Source organism: Anguilla rostrata, chromosome 9, assembly GCF_018555375.3.
Source record: "Anguilla rostrata isolate EN2019 chromosome 9, ASM1855537v3, whole genome shotgun sequence".
Classification (NCBI taxonomy): domain Eukaryota; kingdom Metazoa; phylum Chordata; class Actinopteri; order Anguilliformes; family Anguillidae; genus Anguilla; species Anguilla rostrata.
This window is the reverse complement of record NC_057941.1, coordinates 51,982,998-51,999,873: the sequence shown is the minus strand read 5'-3', so window position 1 is coordinate 51,999,873 and position 16,876 is coordinate 51,982,998. Positions and strand designations below refer to the sequence as shown.

At 48.7% G+C, this 16,876-nt stretch overlaps 1 protein-coding gene across 3 annotated transcripts in view; it reads left to right on the top strand.

Moving 5' to 3' along the window:
• Positions 1–16,319, top strand: part of LOC135264130 (roundabout homolog 1-like) — a 141,554-nt gene extending 125,235 nt beyond the window's left edge. For 2 of the 3 annotated variants that reach the window (XM_064352820.1, XM_064352821.1), the window contains 12 exons: positions 2,072–2,098; positions 4,089–4,131; positions 5,532–5,686; positions 7,040–7,423; positions 7,913–8,029; positions 10,314–10,458; positions 10,691–10,924; positions 11,302–11,765; positions 11,944–12,132; positions 13,022–13,210; positions 13,330–13,511; positions 14,071–16,318. In XM_064352820.1, the coding sequence (XP_064208890.1) occupies positions 2,072–2,098; positions 4,089–4,131; positions 5,532–5,686; positions 7,040–7,423; positions 7,913–8,029; positions 10,314–10,458; positions 10,691–10,924; positions 11,302–11,765; positions 11,944–12,132; positions 13,022–13,210; positions 13,330–13,511; positions 14,071–14,085 (2,144 nt within the window). In that variant the 3' untranslated portion in view covers positions 14,086–16,318. Of the gene's footprint in view, positions 1–2,071; positions 2,099–4,088; positions 4,132–5,531; positions 5,687–7,039; positions 7,424–7,912; positions 8,030–10,313; positions 10,459–10,690; positions 10,925–11,301; positions 11,766–11,943; positions 12,133–13,021; positions 13,211–13,329; positions 13,512–14,070 lie in introns of all 3 variants that reach the window. The other variant, XM_064352819.1, reaches the window with a different exon arrangement.
• Positions 16,320–16,876: the final 557 nt, after the last annotated feature.

Sequence of the window (16,876 nt, the reverse complement as noted above, 5' to 3'; positions counted from 1 at the left end):
AGCCCTTCAAATTCTTTTTAAAGAAATCTCCTCCCGGTTTCCGCGTTTGTTCTGAGGTATTTGAGGACAAGCCGCAGTGCTCTTGGAGCTCCGGACCTCCGCATTACTGTCAGAGTTCTGCTGGCTCGGCGGAAAACGGCGAAACGGCTAGCGGGGTGGCTAGGCTAGGCTAGGCTAGGCTAACGTTTTTTTCGCGGGTAAAACCGCTGACTCGGTCGATGGCACCGGCCCGGCGGAAACGTGCCCGTCGGTTTGGACCGCAGCTCTCTCCACTGAGCGCGTGCCAGGGCGAGTGAGCGAGCGTCGCGTTCCCTCTGGAGCCGCTAACCGTGTCGCTGGCTCCCGGGTTTGTGCGTCCGGGTGGATTAAAGAGGAATCCTCAGGGAGTTCAGCTCCTCGCTTGTGTGTGCTGTGTCAGAGGGCTTTGCTGTCCAAGACACAATAAAGGAAGTTATTTTATGTTTTATTAACTTTTATTTATATGGCGTAGGCTGACGGAGCATGTATGTTCTTTTACAGCCCTGTTAATGCACTAAATTGCACAAAATGTGACTGGAATGTTTTGTCCGTGCCATAACATTGCAAGTACATTGCGGCAACATTGTGAGAACGTTTTGTGTTTACTGGGCAGTAAACTCGCCTAACCTGATTGCTGATTTTAAGGTGGGGGGGGGGGGGGCGGTGTGTATGTCCACATTAATAGCAGATACTGACATGAAGGTTTGGCTTGGTTAGTGTTAACAGGTGGTTGATTGTCAAACACCCCCCCGCACCATGTAGTGATACATGCCATGCCAACTGAGATTCAGTGACAGGGAAGGGAAGGGACGCTGTTGATACTCTCCTCTGTGTGTCTGAGGTAATTAGATTTATTCATCTCCCTGTCAAAGTCACCGGTGGGCTATTTTGTTGTCAGCGCAGGTGGAGACGGACGTAAACTGATAAAGCTGTCGGGTCGTCCGCCGAACGTTTTTTCATCTTAATCTCCCAGCAGCCTTGAGGGCCTCAAAGCCTGAAGGGGGAAATGAATGAGGGATATCCGCCAGACATGGCAACCGTCGCCGTGACATCCACGTCTGCGCGCTGTACTTTTCTCTCTGCCCTTTTCTGTCTTTCGAGTCACGAGTCAGCTGACGAAACGGGGTGGGGGTCGGCACGCCCGGCTCCTTGCGCTTGGGGTGCGCCGCCTGACTCGGTCCTCTGCCCCGTGCGCTACCCCCATCGGAGATCTCTTTTATTTCTTTTTTTTGGAAAGACAGTGACCTGTGGTCTTTCCCCGTCGAGTGCTGTTCACAGGTTTTTGGCGTTAAAGTCTCCAGTAGCTTCACTGTTCTCCGGTAGCTTTGCTCCTGGTCTTAGCCTTTGTCGTCTCCTTCGGGGAATCAAAGTGGTAGTACCCTCTTCTTAAACTAAAACGAAGTCAAAGATCTAAACGAACGCAGACGAAACTGTTCCATTAGCGGAGCCGTTAGCACAACAGCCTGATAAACTCTCCCTCACTGAAAGAGAGGCGTACTTGGCCTTTGATTTGGGCTGTCTCGCCCCCCCCTCCCCGTGGAGTCCTGGAACGCTTAATTTAGAAGTGTTCCCCTTTCCCTGTGGAGTGACTGTGATGGAGGTGTTGCCCCCACACTGTTCGCTGTGACCCCCGGCCCAGCTGGGCCCTGAAGCCTGGGGCTAGAGTTCAAACCCTCCCTGCCTCGGACTCACCTTAACCAGCAGGGGGTCTCTAGACAACTGGGGGGAGGTGGATCAAAAGAAGGTAGATTTTACTGAGCTGTTGCGAAGTAATATTGGCAGTAGTGGTGAGACTGAGGAAGAGGAGGAGAGAACATCTTTGTATAAAAAGGTGCCATTTTCTCACATATGACTGGTTTTATGAGCCATTTTTATAACAGGAGACAATATCCTGTTTATGTAAGGTAGGTAGAGGTGTGTGTCTGTGTGTGTGTGTGCGTGTAAATATTTAAGGAGATGAATGATTTTGCAGTTGCTAATTCAGCAGTATTCTAATGAAAATATGCCTTTCTCCCTTTCACACATGATTTGTTCCCCTGATTGGATCCTGTAGTTCCATCCTTTACCTTCACTCCAACAGGTAAGTTTTGCATGCATATGCGTGTGTGTGCTTGTGCGTGTGTGTGTGTGTGTGTGTGTGTGCCTGTTTATACATACCTGTACATTGATGAGGAGTACTCATATTTAGCTATCCACCCATACATACCATGTCACTGTGCGCTGCTATCCAAGCCAGAATACATTATATGTTTTACGACGCAGGCAGGGTATTTACTAACGCAGTGCAGGTTTATCCCAGCTCAAGGGTAAGTACACCACCCGGGATTTGAACTCGCAGCTCCTCGACTTTGCCCCATTCCCCCAGCGTGCACGCTCCATGCAGTAGGTGGACAGGTAAACAAATGTGTGCGTGCACGTAGCCGCGCCGCGCAAGAATGCTAATGCACAACGGGGCAGCGCTAAACGCCCTCTAAACCTGTCAAGGTTGTCAGTGTCTGTCGGGCTAAGGACTTCCTCAGAGAGCCCGTGGAATCCCCCAGAGTCCTGATCAAAGCGGGGGCTCCCCGCTGCTGTTATGTTTGCAAGTGGAGATAGATGAGGACATAGATGTCCCAGTTAGAGCTGGAGTTTGTGGGGTGGGGGGGAGTTTGGCAGGGGTGCAGTTGAATCACTGTAAGCTAGAGTCTCAGTGCCCTGGGGGGGTCCGGTCTCGATGAACTCCTTGTCGACGCTTGCCTCCCCCCCCCACGAGCGTTAGCGCGGTTAGCAGCACAAAGAGCTCTCTTAAGCGTGCGGTCAGGATGACTAATGGAGGCGATTATGTGCTCACGGTTACCTGCGGGGCTGTTTCCGTGGGAACGGGGCTACGGGGTACCGAGGCATGCAGGTACTCTCTCACCGTTACCCAGGTGTGGGTTCACCTCCGGAGCTCCTGATCCCTGTAGATAACACTGGTCCTCTGGCGCAGGGTTGCCAGATTTGAAAACGGTAAACCGGTTTTTCCCTGCACAATAACATTAAAAAAAGTAGCCCAATTGTGGTGGATAAATGCCCAATCTGGCAACGCTGCTCAAGTGTGAATCCAACTCCAACTGTCTTATAGGAGGTACTCTGTACAAGTGACAGGCTTGATGTTGTAAGTTCCTATCAATGACTACACATGAATAAGTTGTTCTTTGCTTTGACAGTCACCCAAATAACTTGCAATTTTCGTCTTTCAGAAGATCTTTGTTGTCCATTATTGATCATTGTTCAGCCTAGTTAAAAATCACAGCATGAAACAATAGGAAAACGCATATAAATCCCTAAAAACAATGTAACATTTAGATGACATTAAAACCAGATAAATACCACAGAGGCATGGCCGTGTGTGCAGTTTTCTCAGTGGTCTCATTCAAAGGTAGCTCTCTAAAGGTCAGGCTGAAACACAGCACAATGCTCAAATGAAAAGGAAAAAAAAACTAAAAATTTAGTAGGTGAGTCACAGGGGAAAAACATCAATTAATCATCATCATCATCATCATCATCGCTGATGGGCGATTGACAGCCTGGTAAAATAATCACAAGGTAAGGCAATAAAATGCACTGAAGCTGAACTGTACGATGGGGCGAAAGAAAATGGAAGGAATTTGGAAACTCGCCCGTGCTTGCAGTTGAGTCAGGGATCTCTGAGAGGTTACTCGACGAGCGGCGATAAATGAATAAATAAGGGCAAAGTAAAACTTCTGTCGCAGGAAAATAAATTACATCTGACGGGGTGAGTTTGTGACTTTGTCTCACCTTTGTAAAGTGGGGCCTAATCTGATTGGCAAAAACCTGATTTACAAATTGCTGAATGCTCCCTGTGTTGTAATGTACAGCACAGGGACATGTGCATACTGTGTGATTTATGACTGGTTATGGTTCATAAAAAAAACAGTCTAACTGCATGGGGGAACAGGGTTTGGTCACCGGAGGTTGCGAGCTCAAATCCCAGCTGACGGAAGGCAGTGTCAGGTTTGCTCGGCAGCCTCCATATTGTGATGATGTGTTTTATGTGTGTGACCTTTGGCAACTGTGCTCTGTTCCAGTGGCCTACCAGCGCGGGGGAGAAACTGTCAGCAGCGCGGGAAGGTGAGAAATATCACAGCTCTGAAACAGCAGCGGGGTGTGTGTGTGTGTGTGTGTGCACGCTTGTCTGCATGTGTGATTGGGTGTGTGTGTGTGCGCATATGTGCACGCCTGTCTGTATGTGTGATTGTGTGTGTGTGTGTGTTTGTGTGAGGCAGTGTATGTGTGTGTGAGAGCGAGAGTATGTAAATGGTAATGGTAAATGGACTGCATTTATATAGCGCTTTTCAAGCGCTTACAATTGATGCTCATTCGCAGAGCAGTTAGGTAGGGTAGGTGTCTTGCTCAAGACACTGTGCAGGGCGGTTGAACGGCAAGCTCGACTGCCAGACATCGTCTTACTCCTGAGCTATGCGCGCCGTATGTGTATGCATGCAATGTTGGTGTAAGGGTCCAATTTGGCTGTTCTTGCCAAATTCTGCTGATGTCCAGGATTGGGGGTCGCAAATTCCTGCAGGTTGTAAACAGTGGCTGGGAGGCCTAATTTCCAGAAGATAAAAAAAAAGGGGGGGTGGTCATAAAAGCTGAAAAGACCATATAAACTGTGGAACCCTTCATCCCACCTTTTTACCAAGCAACACTCGTGGCCTGAAGGAACAAATGGACAGGACACGGTCTGCTTTCCTGCTTTCCTGTGTCCGTGTGTCCGTGTGTGCAGGCATGTGTGTGTGTCTTTGAGGTTAAAGAATATCGCCAAAAATACGGTCACCCCCGGGTTATGTCCCTGTAAATGCCCAAAATAGCAGGTTTGCCTGGGTGCGTGAGAGGATGGGATGTGTTACCACAAGCCGCCACCAGGGGGAGGTGCTTTCATTTCCTCAACAGATACCGTACCTGAACAAACTCAGGAAATAAATAGTCCCTTTTTTGCCTCCCCCAGACCCTCCCTGTGTGATCTGGTCCTTCTGTCTGTCCATAAATATGATGATGTCATCCTGTTGTCTGAGGCGAGGTAGTGTTGATGACAGAGGGGCCAGCAGGAGCTGAATCCCAGCAGTCTGAGGAGCACGGTTTACTCATGGAAAGCACATAAAAACCGCTTGTTTTTTCCCACATGAAATTATCAGAACACAAAGGTTGCTTCTGGCTGTTCCCAACTCAGAGATTATCTTTTGATTATCAGGTTTTGTTTTCTTGAGGGGGGAAGTGAGATCTTGATTACCGAACAAACAGGGGATGCATTCGCCTCCGGTGGTGTACAGTTTCAGCTGAAAAAGCCTGGCCTCGGGACGTCCCGTTGCTTATTAAGAGCTTTGGGAACCTACTCATCACCAGCCTTTGAATCCAAGGCTCTCGACCCTGTTACTGGGGAGTTCTACTTTGTGTTCGCTTTTAAAAATCTAGCGTTGCCAGATTTACTACTGGTGGATCATGACAATGCTATTACCCCCTCGCCCACCCAGGCCCGGCTTGTTGAATATGGGGGATCCGGCCCCCCAGCCCTGGTTGGGGGACCCCTGGCCCAACGCCTGCCCCAATCACAAGGACTGCAGCATCAACTGCTGCAACAGCGGGAACGGAACCAGCGACAGCAACCTCACCACCTACAGCCGACCAGGTGAGTTTATTACAACCTGGCAACCTCACCACCTATAGCCGACCAGGTGAGTTTATCACAACCTGGCAACTTCACCACCTACAGCCGACAAGGTGAGTTTATTACAACCTGGCAACCTCACCACCTACAGCCGACCAGGTGAGTTTATTATAACCTGGCAACCTCACCACCTACAGCCAACCAGGTGAGTTTATTACAACCTGGCAACCTCACCACCTACAGCCAACCAGATGAGTTTATAACAGCCTGGCAACCTCACCACCTACAGCCAACCAGGTGAGTTTATAACAGCCTGGCAACCTCACTACCTACAGCCAACCAGGTGAGTTTATAACAGCCTGGCAACCTCAATGCCTTCTCTTGTCAGTAGGGGTGATCTGAGAGTTTAACTCATGTACACACACTGACACGCACACGCACACACGAGATAAGAATATTTCATTTAACATTTGACTTTAAATGAAATTCACATTATTCATAAAGGAGATATGCATCTTCTCCCTGGACCCTGGGAGTGATACCGTCGCCTCGGAGACGGTGTGAATTTAATTAAAGCGTTTCTGAAACATCCCTCGCCGTTCGGCCATTGTTGATTAAACCGATCCTCGTGCGGGCAGAGCGGTCGTGTTCGGGGGGGGGGGGGAGGGGGGGTTATTTATCACGCGTTCTCTGCGCGAGTGCAGGAGAGGCGTGTCCGTGTCCCTGTGGGATTGGGACATTTTTAGGATCGGCCGGTTGGGTCCCTAAACCCTTTATCAGGACCCAGTGGTGGGTAGCAGGAATACAATCAGATGCTCTGGCGGTTATCTGAAGTGATTTTAGTGTGTATAACACACGTTTCAGTGCACACCAGTCCTATTAATACAGCGTCTTTTTTTGGTGTGAATGCAGCTGTTTTTGTGTAAGTTTCCTCAAAGCATCAATTATTCTTTCTTTATTTTATAGGTGCAAAATGATTTTAGAAATGTGGCCCCCTCAAAGGAGTAGTTGAAGAACCTTCTTTTAAGGTTAAGCAGAGAGCTGTTAAATCAAAGTAAAAGTCCTCTCCGGTATTTTGTTCCAATCACCTGGATTCGCTAATTAGCACAATTCTTCACCCAGGAGGGTACAGCTAATTAGTGAAATCACTATCACTGACCTCCTTCAGAAGACTGCTTAAATTTAATTGGATAGTCTAAATGCCTCTCACTTTCTTGCCCCGCGCCCCTCCCCCCCCCCCCAGCTGACTGCTTAAATGTGATTGGATAGTCTAAACGCCTCATGCTTTCTTGCCCTGCCCACCCAAGCTCACAGCTTAAATTCGATTGGATAGTTTAAACACCTCTCGCTTTCTTGCCCCGCCCCCGCCCCCAGCCGATTGCATCGCCAACTACAGCGGCCAGCTGGAGAGCAAGCCATCGGGGCTGCTGGCAGCCGACTCGGGCGTGTACAGCGACGTGGACCTCTCCAACAAGATCAACGAGATGAAGACCTTCAACACCCCCGGCATGTGCTTCATGGGCCTGGGGGGGCCCGCCACGCCCTACGAGCCCACCCCGTACGCCACCACCCAGCTCATCCAGTCCAACATCGCCAGCAAGAACGCCGGGGGCGGAGTCGGGGGCGGGGCCGGGGCCGGGGGCGAACTCTGCTGCGAGAAGCGGGGCTGGAAGGCTGGCCCGGCCCTGCAGCAGAAGCCTCAGGAAGTGACATCACAGCCGCAGTACAGCGTCGTGGAGCAGAACAGACTGAATAAAGGTGAGTGCTAAGCATTGTAAATTTGGATGTCTTAATTGATGAATTGACCAGAACTACAAAGAAGGCAAAAAATTGAGAGAGCCCAAAATGTGGCTTCTGACTTGAGGAGAACTACAGAATAATTCTTTCTGGAACTTTAGATCAGACGTGGTGTCAGGTGACCCGCTGTGCGCAATGGATTTGCTTCCAGCCATAATTGCAACCGTTGAATTGTAACAAGCCGCTAATGGTCCTTTAATTAGATGCATTTAGCGTCTGTTGAAGGATTTACCCTCTTACCCATTATAACAGAAATAGCTGTTGCATGCAATGGAAAATAGAAGTCCTGTATTCAAATCCCTTGTAATCAGTCAGATCTGCCAGTGACGACTGATGATTAATGATGACATCACTGGTTGACACGTGTCATACGGGTCGTACCAACTGGTTCGGTTCTGGGGGTGAATTGGAATGTGCCAAGTGATGGTTTTTTGGTGGTTCCTCCCACAGATCACTACAGGGGAGGAGAGGGGTGCCTGCAGACCACCATCCCCTACAGCCCGGCCCCGGAGCACAGCAGCACCGGCTCCTACCACAGCTCGGACCGGGCCAGCACCAGCACCTCCGGTGAGCACCCCCCCTCCCCAAAAAAGACCAGAGTCCCCCCCCAAAAGAGATCAGAACCCTCCCTTATAGAGACCAGAAACGCCCCCCAAAAGTAATTAGTGAATGCAATCCACCCCTGGACGGCAGTTGCAATCTCAGACCCTCATACAGCCAGAGTGTTATTCGAACCCTGGGGTGTAGAGTTAACAAGCCTTCATGAATGAGCGAACAGGGTTTTCCACTGTCTCTGAAAATCAGGGGATCCACGGGGCTGGAGACCCCCAGGACCAAGAGCTTATTTTGTCTGGACTGTTAGAATAAAATGGCTGTTCACAAAATTAAAGAGATTTTAAAAATACTGGTGTCACGGAACGAGGTTGGACATTCCGTTATCGTTGTGTCTCCTCAAATAACTGGTGTGATGTTTTGTACTGTAGGTCAGCATGACTGTGCTGAATGGTCTCAAACTGGACCTGTCACTGGTTTGTTCATTAACCTCGTTACCAGCATTTATCAGTCACTGGAGAATGAATTCTGAAGAAAGTGGCTTTTTAGGCACTAAATAATTTAGCGTGACACATCTCCAAATATATTTCCATGTCGCAGAAGTACAGGAGCCCAAACTATTACATCCGACTGTGGCACCGTTCGTATTTCGACCGTGATTGAAAAAGTCACGGCGTACGTGAATCGGATTACAGCGAGAACCGTGCTCGAGTGAGCTGATTAACCTGGGGCAGGTGGAGAGTGGAAATGAGTCTGTTCCTTTTATCGGCCTCTGTGGTCGTCCAATCAGGCGCGAGCGTTTCATCCACCGTGGGGTCAGGGGGAGTATTCCTGTGTGTTTTACGGGCTGTGGTGTACTACCCGCGAATAATTGTTTTGTGTTTTGTTTTTTTTGGTGCGTAATTGGAAACGGCTTCTGGTAGTAATCCCTTTGGGCTGAAAAGCTGAAATTTGTAATAACCTTGAAATGCCACCTTTCGAAAGCAATAACAAAAACATATTAAAAAAACAAAACAAAAAATAATAATAATAATAAAAAAATGCGCCCACGCAATCATTTCTTCTTGGAAAATGAATCAAATTGGGTTGCTCCCAGGTAGCGGAAAAACTGCTGGCGTAGCAGAAACGTGCCTATCACTGGATCAGACCGACACCCTAAAAACAGCATATTTTATGCATTGTTTTTTAGATTATGCGTCCCCTGCTCCCCGTGGTTCATTCTGAGGTACAGTTCGCTGTTGTATGTTTGTTTTTGCTTCCTGTTCTGTCACACGGGGGTATGAGGCTGCTGTCTCTGTAGACTCTTGAAAACAGTTCTTCTCCTGCAACCACAGAAGAAGAAAGTTACTCAGAAACACAGATTCACCATGATTGGTGAATACTTGCTGACTACCACCTGTTTTGTATGAAAAAGGTGATATCATGGCTGCTGTATCCTTTCTTTACTCTCTCTGGCGATATGCCATTTGTCCTGACTGACTTGCGCTTGTCTTGAGGCCAGGTTAGCCATGCTCGGCTTCAGGGAAGCAGTTTTGGAGAGGATGTGCTTTTAAAAGCCACCTGGTCGAAGACTAAGAATAGAGAGACCCCATAGGACATCATAAATTACAGGGTTTTTTCTTTTTTTCCTGTGAAATTCCCAGTGTGTCAGGGCACTGTGGGGAGGGAGGAGGGGGCGTGTTTTTACTGTCTCCTTTCTTTTCTCTCCGTGTGGCGAGGTCGGTAATTACCGGCGCCTTCCTCGTCCGACGCAGACGGAGACGGTGTCGTCGGGATAATAACGGCGTACGGACGAACGGAAAATCACTGACGGACAGCCCTGTCAGCGTGTCGTCGTCCAGTGCTGCTATGAGTCATTCCTCCTTCGCCTTTCCTGTTTTGTATACGCTCACTGTAATGATCAGTGTTACTCTGAGGTTTACATCACTCTAAAATGGATGAAATGCGCTCCCAACAGAGCTGACTCACCGTAACATTGAGCACTTCTGCGCTTCAGTGTTTCTGCCCTGATAATTGCCCTCGCTGGGGTGAATGAGGCAACAAGGACGCCAAGAATGGGTGGAGAGACCGTTAGCTGTCTGTCAAAAAAAAAATGTTTTGGTTGAACCAATCAAAAAGGGTCTGGTCTCCACAGCGGACCGTAATTGGTTAATAATTTAAGCAATGGGATGTGGTAGCTCTGTGCATGTCTGGCGTCGTGCTACCTCAGAATGAGCTCATTAGTAAATAGCGCTTCGGTACGCTTAGCACGGAGACGTGCAGCGCTGCGCCTAAATGTGCTTTCTCTCGGTTTGTCCAGGGAGCCAGGGTCCCAAGAAAGGAACCCGCGCCGTCAAAGCCCCCAAACAGGGGGCGATGAACCTGGCCGACCTGCTGCCCCCTCCCCCCGCCAACCCCCCTCCCTGCCAGAGCTCCGGGGAGTACGCCCTGTCGCAGGAGAACGGGTGAGACGTCAGCACGAGACGTTAGCACGTTAGCCCGCCGCTGCAATCCGGCTCATATTGTCAATGAGCCCCATGGCAGCAATGGGCGCTAACGCTTTAGCACGTTAGCCTGCTAACCTTATGATTGCCTGCACGCCCCGTGGCGGCAGTAATTCTTATTGCGCTTTTAAAAGGAAACCACAGTTTGATTTGAGAGAAGGTTTTTAAAAAGCGTGTCCTCCGGTCGTCCTAGCTTTGACCCGGACTCGTCGTGCCCCACCCTCCCGGCGCGGATGTACCTCCAGCCAGGCGAGATGGAGGAGGAAGAGGAGGAGGAAGAGGAGGCTGCGGACAGGTGTCCCACTCCACCCGTCCGAGGGATGGCCTCATCCCCGGCGGGCGTGTCCTACGGCCACCAATCAACCGCCACGCTCACGCCCTCCCCCCTGGAGGAACCAATCACACGCGACGGTCATGACAACCACAGGTACTCAGCCTTGGCTGCTCCACTGATGATGTCACTTCCTGTGGGTAAAATGCACAGTAACTGAGTTTGAGTTCAAATGGGAATGAAATGGGAGTACTCTGTCAGAATAAAATATATCTTGGAATTGATTGAACATATATATTTATATTTATTCCTATAACTAAATATTTTCAAATTTTGATTTAACACACACTAACCTGGCCCTGGCCACTCGCCCGATGATGTCACTTCCTGTGTGTAAAAAAACACAGTGACACATAGTACAATCAGAGTACTCAGTGTAAATTATACTCTTTATAGTTGATTCAGCTCTACATGTTTTGCTATGTAACTTTAAAAAAAAAAGATTTAAATGAGACCCCTCTCTGCTGTTTTAGGAGGCACACAACAAGCCCCCCGGGCCTCGCTGGGCCCGTCTCCCCCCCCCACAACTACGGCTACGTCTGCAGCCCCTGGGCGCGGGACAGCGACCGGCTGGAGGAGGAGGAGGAGGAGGAGGAGGCGGAGACGGACGCGGAGGCGGGGCCGGGGGCGGAGCCAGACGAGGGGCAGTACGCGCAGCTGCAGGACCGCCTCCGCAGGCTGGGCCAGACCCCGGCGTCCAGCGTGGGGGACCTGGAGAGTTCCGTGACGGGCTCCATGATCAACGGCTGGGGCTCCGCCTCCGACGGCGGCTCCGCCTCCTCCCGCCGGTCCAGCGGGGGCGACGGCGACTCCTCCGACGGCTCCTTCTTCACCGACGCCGACTTCGCCCAGGCCGTGGCCAACGCCGCCGAGTTCGCCGGCCTCAGGGTGGCCCGCCACCCCCCCGGCACGCTGCCGGAACACGCCGGGCCCGGGGGTGAGCGAGGGGGGAGTGGGGGGGGGGGAGTGGTAACCAATCAAATTCAATCAACTGTCCAAGGTTAAGTGACATGTGGAACATTCTCTCTCTCTCTCTCTTTCTCTCTGTCCTCCCAAACCAGGGTTAAGAGACACTCTCTTAATGTGGAACACTCTCTCTCTCTCTCCTCCCGTAGGCCGGAAGTATCCCATGACCCCTCCGGGCCGCCGCCCCAGCAGCCCCGTCTCCACGGACAGCAGCATGAGCACCGCCGTCATGCACAGACGACCCCCCAAGAAGCACAAACGACACGCGCCTGGAGACCAGGGTTACCAGGGTTACCAGGGTCACCAAGGTTACCAGCAGCCCCAGGGCGATGTGGAAGGTACTCTACCTGCTGTAATTGTAAGGGTTCACAGATATAATGGTTAGGGAACTGGCCTCGTAACCTAGAGGTTGCAGGTTCGATTCCTAAGTGGGACACTGCTGTTGTGCTCTTGAGCCAGGATTGCTTTGGTGTATATTCAGCTGTGTAAATGGGGAAAAAAATCTAAAGTTGTTTAAGTGACTCTGATGAGGGCCTCTGCCAAACGCCTGTGAGAGTTCTACACACTTCAGTCCACCTTCTTAGCGGAACATTCCAATGATGATGTCACAATCACTACTGATAGAAATGAAGTTCTAGAACACTCACTTGAATTCTGAAAAAAAAAACATTCCAAAAAACCTACTCTTAAAAGGGTGTGAACACACACACACTCTCTCTCTCCCCCTCTCTCCCTCCCTCTCTCTCTCCCTTCCTCCCTCCCTTCCTCCCTCCCTCTCTGTCCTTCTCCCTCCCTCGCTCTGTCTCTCTCAGTAGTATATTCCCACAGAGAGCAGACCCAGGGGCGCACTATGGTTTGAATAAGAGATGTCAATATTACTAGTGAGGTGTAAATAATTCATTCCTGTGCTGGAAGCATTTCACAGAGAAATTTAATATCCAGCACACAGCCTTAAACTGCACACAGGCACACACACATGCACGCATGCACACACACACACACATGCACGCATGCACACACAAGCACACGCACGCAAACACGCACACTCTCACGTACAGAATCACTTTGCTTAAGTGTATGCAGGTGCAGAGTTTGGGCCTTTTTCAGGGAAACTGTTTTTCATATCATACGGTTCTGTTACTTATGGAGTTGGCACATCCTCAGCTTAAATTTTCTCTTATCAGTAATGAAGAGATTTTTTAACCTTTCGTTTCTGTTCTTCTCCAGATGTCCTGAACTCTCAGCCGACTGGGCTGGTGCCCTCTGGCGCCCCCCTGAGGTCTGGGGTGGAGGGGCAGGGCTTTGCGGACCACAGGGACCGGAGGGGGGGGTCGGAGGCGTCCCGTCCTGGGGAAGAGTGGCAGAGGAGCCTGAGGAGGGGCAAAGAGGAGGGCAACAAGGCCCACCAACACCCAGGTATGGGGCAATAAGGCGTGTGCGAGTTCGTTCTGTGCATGCCTGTGAGTGTGTGTGTGTGTGTGTGAGTATGTGAGTGTGTAGGTGTGTGTGTAATCTGTCCTCTCTCTCTGGTTCAGACGTGCCCCCCTACAGCCGGCCCTCCTTTCCCTCGGCGACGGCCCCTCGGGACCCCAGGTCCTCCGGCTCCGTGTCCTCCCGCAGCTCTGAGGGCCGCAGGAGAGGGGAGGGGGGCCCCGGGGCCCGCTGGAACCCCCCCAACACCCTGGGGGGCCTCCAATATGAGGAGGGAGAGGAGGAGGTCAGCCTGCAGCACTGACATCCACTATGTAATATACTACTGACATTGGCTATCCAATATACTACTACTGACATTCATTACCAAATAAACTACTACTGACATTCTTTACCAGATAAACTACTACTGACATTCATTACCAGATAAACTACTACTGACATTCATTACCAAATAAACTACTACTGACATTCATTACCAAATAAACTACTACTGACATGCATTACCAAATGAACTACTACTGACATTCATTACCAAATAAACTACTACTGACATTCATATATCATACAGTATCCAGCACTGACATTCGTCATCAAATATACTACTACTGACATCCATACAATGTACAGTATACAGTACTGACCATATTTTTAAATTTTATTATCCATCACATATACAGTAAAGTGTAAAGTGTGATGCACACAGGCATGTACAGTATATAAGCTGTAAGAACCAGGTGTGATGTGCAGAACGTTAGCCTGCTGTGGCGTCCTGCTGGCGAAGAATCGGCTGAGCAGACGCAGGACAGCTTGACGTGTTCTGAGGTGTTTTCCTGTGTCCACAGCTGCAGGAGAGCTGAAGGTCGGAGATGGGGATCGGAAGGTTGGAGCTGAAGGTCGGGGCTGAAGGTCGAGGCTGAAGGTCGGAGGTGAAGGTCGGAGCTGAAGGTCGAGGCTGAAGGTCGGAGGTGAAGGTCGGAAGAGAGGGTCGGAGGTGGGGATCGGAACGACAGCAGGAGCTTTTTGGGAGAACCATTGTGACACGTCACCTTACAGAAGGGAGGCTTGCCCTTCAGCTGACTCCTCAAAATGGCTGACCAGGACGTCACTCTGCAGCAAGGGATTCTGACCTCACTTCCTGTTTTTAAACACATCTGAAACACCAGACTGAGAGGACTAAACCGCCCTGGCATGAAAAGCAGGAGGGCAACCTCACCTCCCAATTAAAAAAAAAAAAACAATAGTAATAATAATAATTTAAAAGAACATCAGAACGTCATGCCATCATAATGCATAAAACTGTCACATTTTGCTGACGGTTATGAAAATGTTTTCTTTTTTACAGTGTTTCCGTATGTGTCATTTTGGTGTGCTTTCAAAGAAAAAGCAAAATGAGAGTGAGTGAGTGAGAGAAAGTGAGTGAGAGATTGTGTGTGATGTGTGTGAGAGAGAGAGAGAGAAAGAGAGAAAAAAAGTTATTTTCAAAATGAAACAACGTGCGAGTACTTTCTGTACTATAATAATATGGGGTCAACGTTTGCTTGATCTATCCACGCAAAGTTTTCCCCCTGTGAAAACTATAAAAAGGCGTCTACAGTCATGCCTGACAATAATGAGAGTAGCTTCCGCCATACTCAGTGAACTCTCTTTGAATTATGTATACATATATGTATGTATATATATCATTACTTTTAATCACCCCACTGTGGTACAGTGAGTCCGTCTTCCTTTCTTTATTTTTAAAATAATTTTATTGCAATTATTAATGTGTTGCCTTTCGTCCAACGCAAACGTGTCAATCATTTAGCTGCCCTGGGAAATTACCACAATGGGATTTGTATTTTTTTTTTTTGTACTGCACTGTAGTATTTTTTTTACCATGTTGTTGTTGTTTGTTTTGTTTCTTGTCTTACATTGGTTTAAAAGCACAATCACTTAAACTTTATCTTAAATCATTTTATATATTAAGCATTCCATTTTACTGGAGCGGAACAGGCTAAGGCCGATTTAATGAGATTTGTGTTAATTGTGAAAAAGTTCGGAAATGTGACTCCTCTTGCACGGCAGTTCAGAGAACACCAGGAAACCAAAAAAAAAAAACAGCTCAGTGCAGATTGAGGTATACTGCCAAAAACAATCTATCGATTCAGTACAAAGTTTTTATTTATTTAATTTTCTTTTTTAACGGTAATTCATATACTGAATTTAGGTAATCATTGAATGCACTTAAAAGTTGGACTATCCGTCCATCTCGTCTCCAGCACACCGCCCCCCCCCCCCCGCCCCCCTCGCCCTCTCAAACTTCCAGGATGGCTTTCCGTACCAAAACCCATTCATGTTAAAATGCTTTATGAAGAAATTGTGCAATCGATGTGAAACAGCTAAATTAATATGAAACTGCAACTTCCATGAGGGAGGACATTTGATATGGAATGCTGGGATCTGCAGTTCTAGTTAAATTTTGTAGTTTTTCCTAATGATCCTACAATTCATATGCGACATAGTTTCCTGAGCCCCAAATCATTCAACGAACATTTTTTTTTAAAGGTTTATGGTGTGAAATTTGTGTGTCGTTGAAAATGGTGGGTTTCTGGTACAGAGACCTGCTCTGAAACCCCTAGTTACAGGGGCTGTTGCTAAGGAAGTTCTGGCTTGACTTTCCCATCGTGTTGGACAAATAGAGGCTCAGATTCAGGTCATTGCTCTCCGGTTCTGGTGCTGTAGCCACATATGGGTTCCCCTAGGCAACGGTTCTGGGGAGCCCCCTTTCTGAGTGCTGTTTAATGAGACCAGCCTCTTGGGTTTAGCGTTTCATTTTTGTTGTTGTTTTTTTTTGTACTGTCAGTGAAGAATGGAACAAAATCGAGCTGAAGTGGTAGACTGGGTTGAAATGCACGTCTCGAGGGACATCAGTGTTTTGGTTGTTTTTCGTTTTTTGGGATTTTTATGAGTGAACAAGGTCCTTAGCCATTGTTTTTTTTTTTTTTTTTTTACTTTTTGCATCTTGAGGATCACGTAATTGGGAAAAACTGTAATTTTTTCCACATTATTTATTAAAAATATCATTCAAAATTCCAAAAAATCTCAGTGCTCTCTTTATCCCCCTAATATCTGTGATCTATGATATCTTTCTTTGGGAATGTAAAAGAAGGATTTTGTGTCAGCATCTAAAGCACTCACCAACACGTAAAGAGTTGGAGGAAGTATGTCTAGTCTTAGATGGGTCATGTCTTCACGTATTCTTTGAGCAACAGGACCAGTTATTCAAGGCAAAGGTGGCTGCCATGAGCATCAAATCAAACCAAAACATAAAATGGCCGCTTCACACCGATGTCAGCTGATCTTCTCGAGAAGGGGCTGAAGGAAGTTGGGGCTCATCGCCCTCGAACGCTGATAAAAGTGGAGTTCTATCAGATCGTTCTTCTCTTAAGTGCGCAGAGTCATCCAGAATTATTCCAAGGTCTGCTTCCACGCTCTACTTATTTGCCAGGAGACCGGAGGAGGAGGTTGAGCCCTTGGCTCCCGTGCGGTCCGTGTGATGCGTCGCTTAATTAACTTAATCCGCCAACTCCGAGGAGGTGAATTAGCCAAGCAGCTGCGCGCGAAACCGCGGAAACCGTCCTGGCAGATCCCTCGACCGGAAGACGCCGT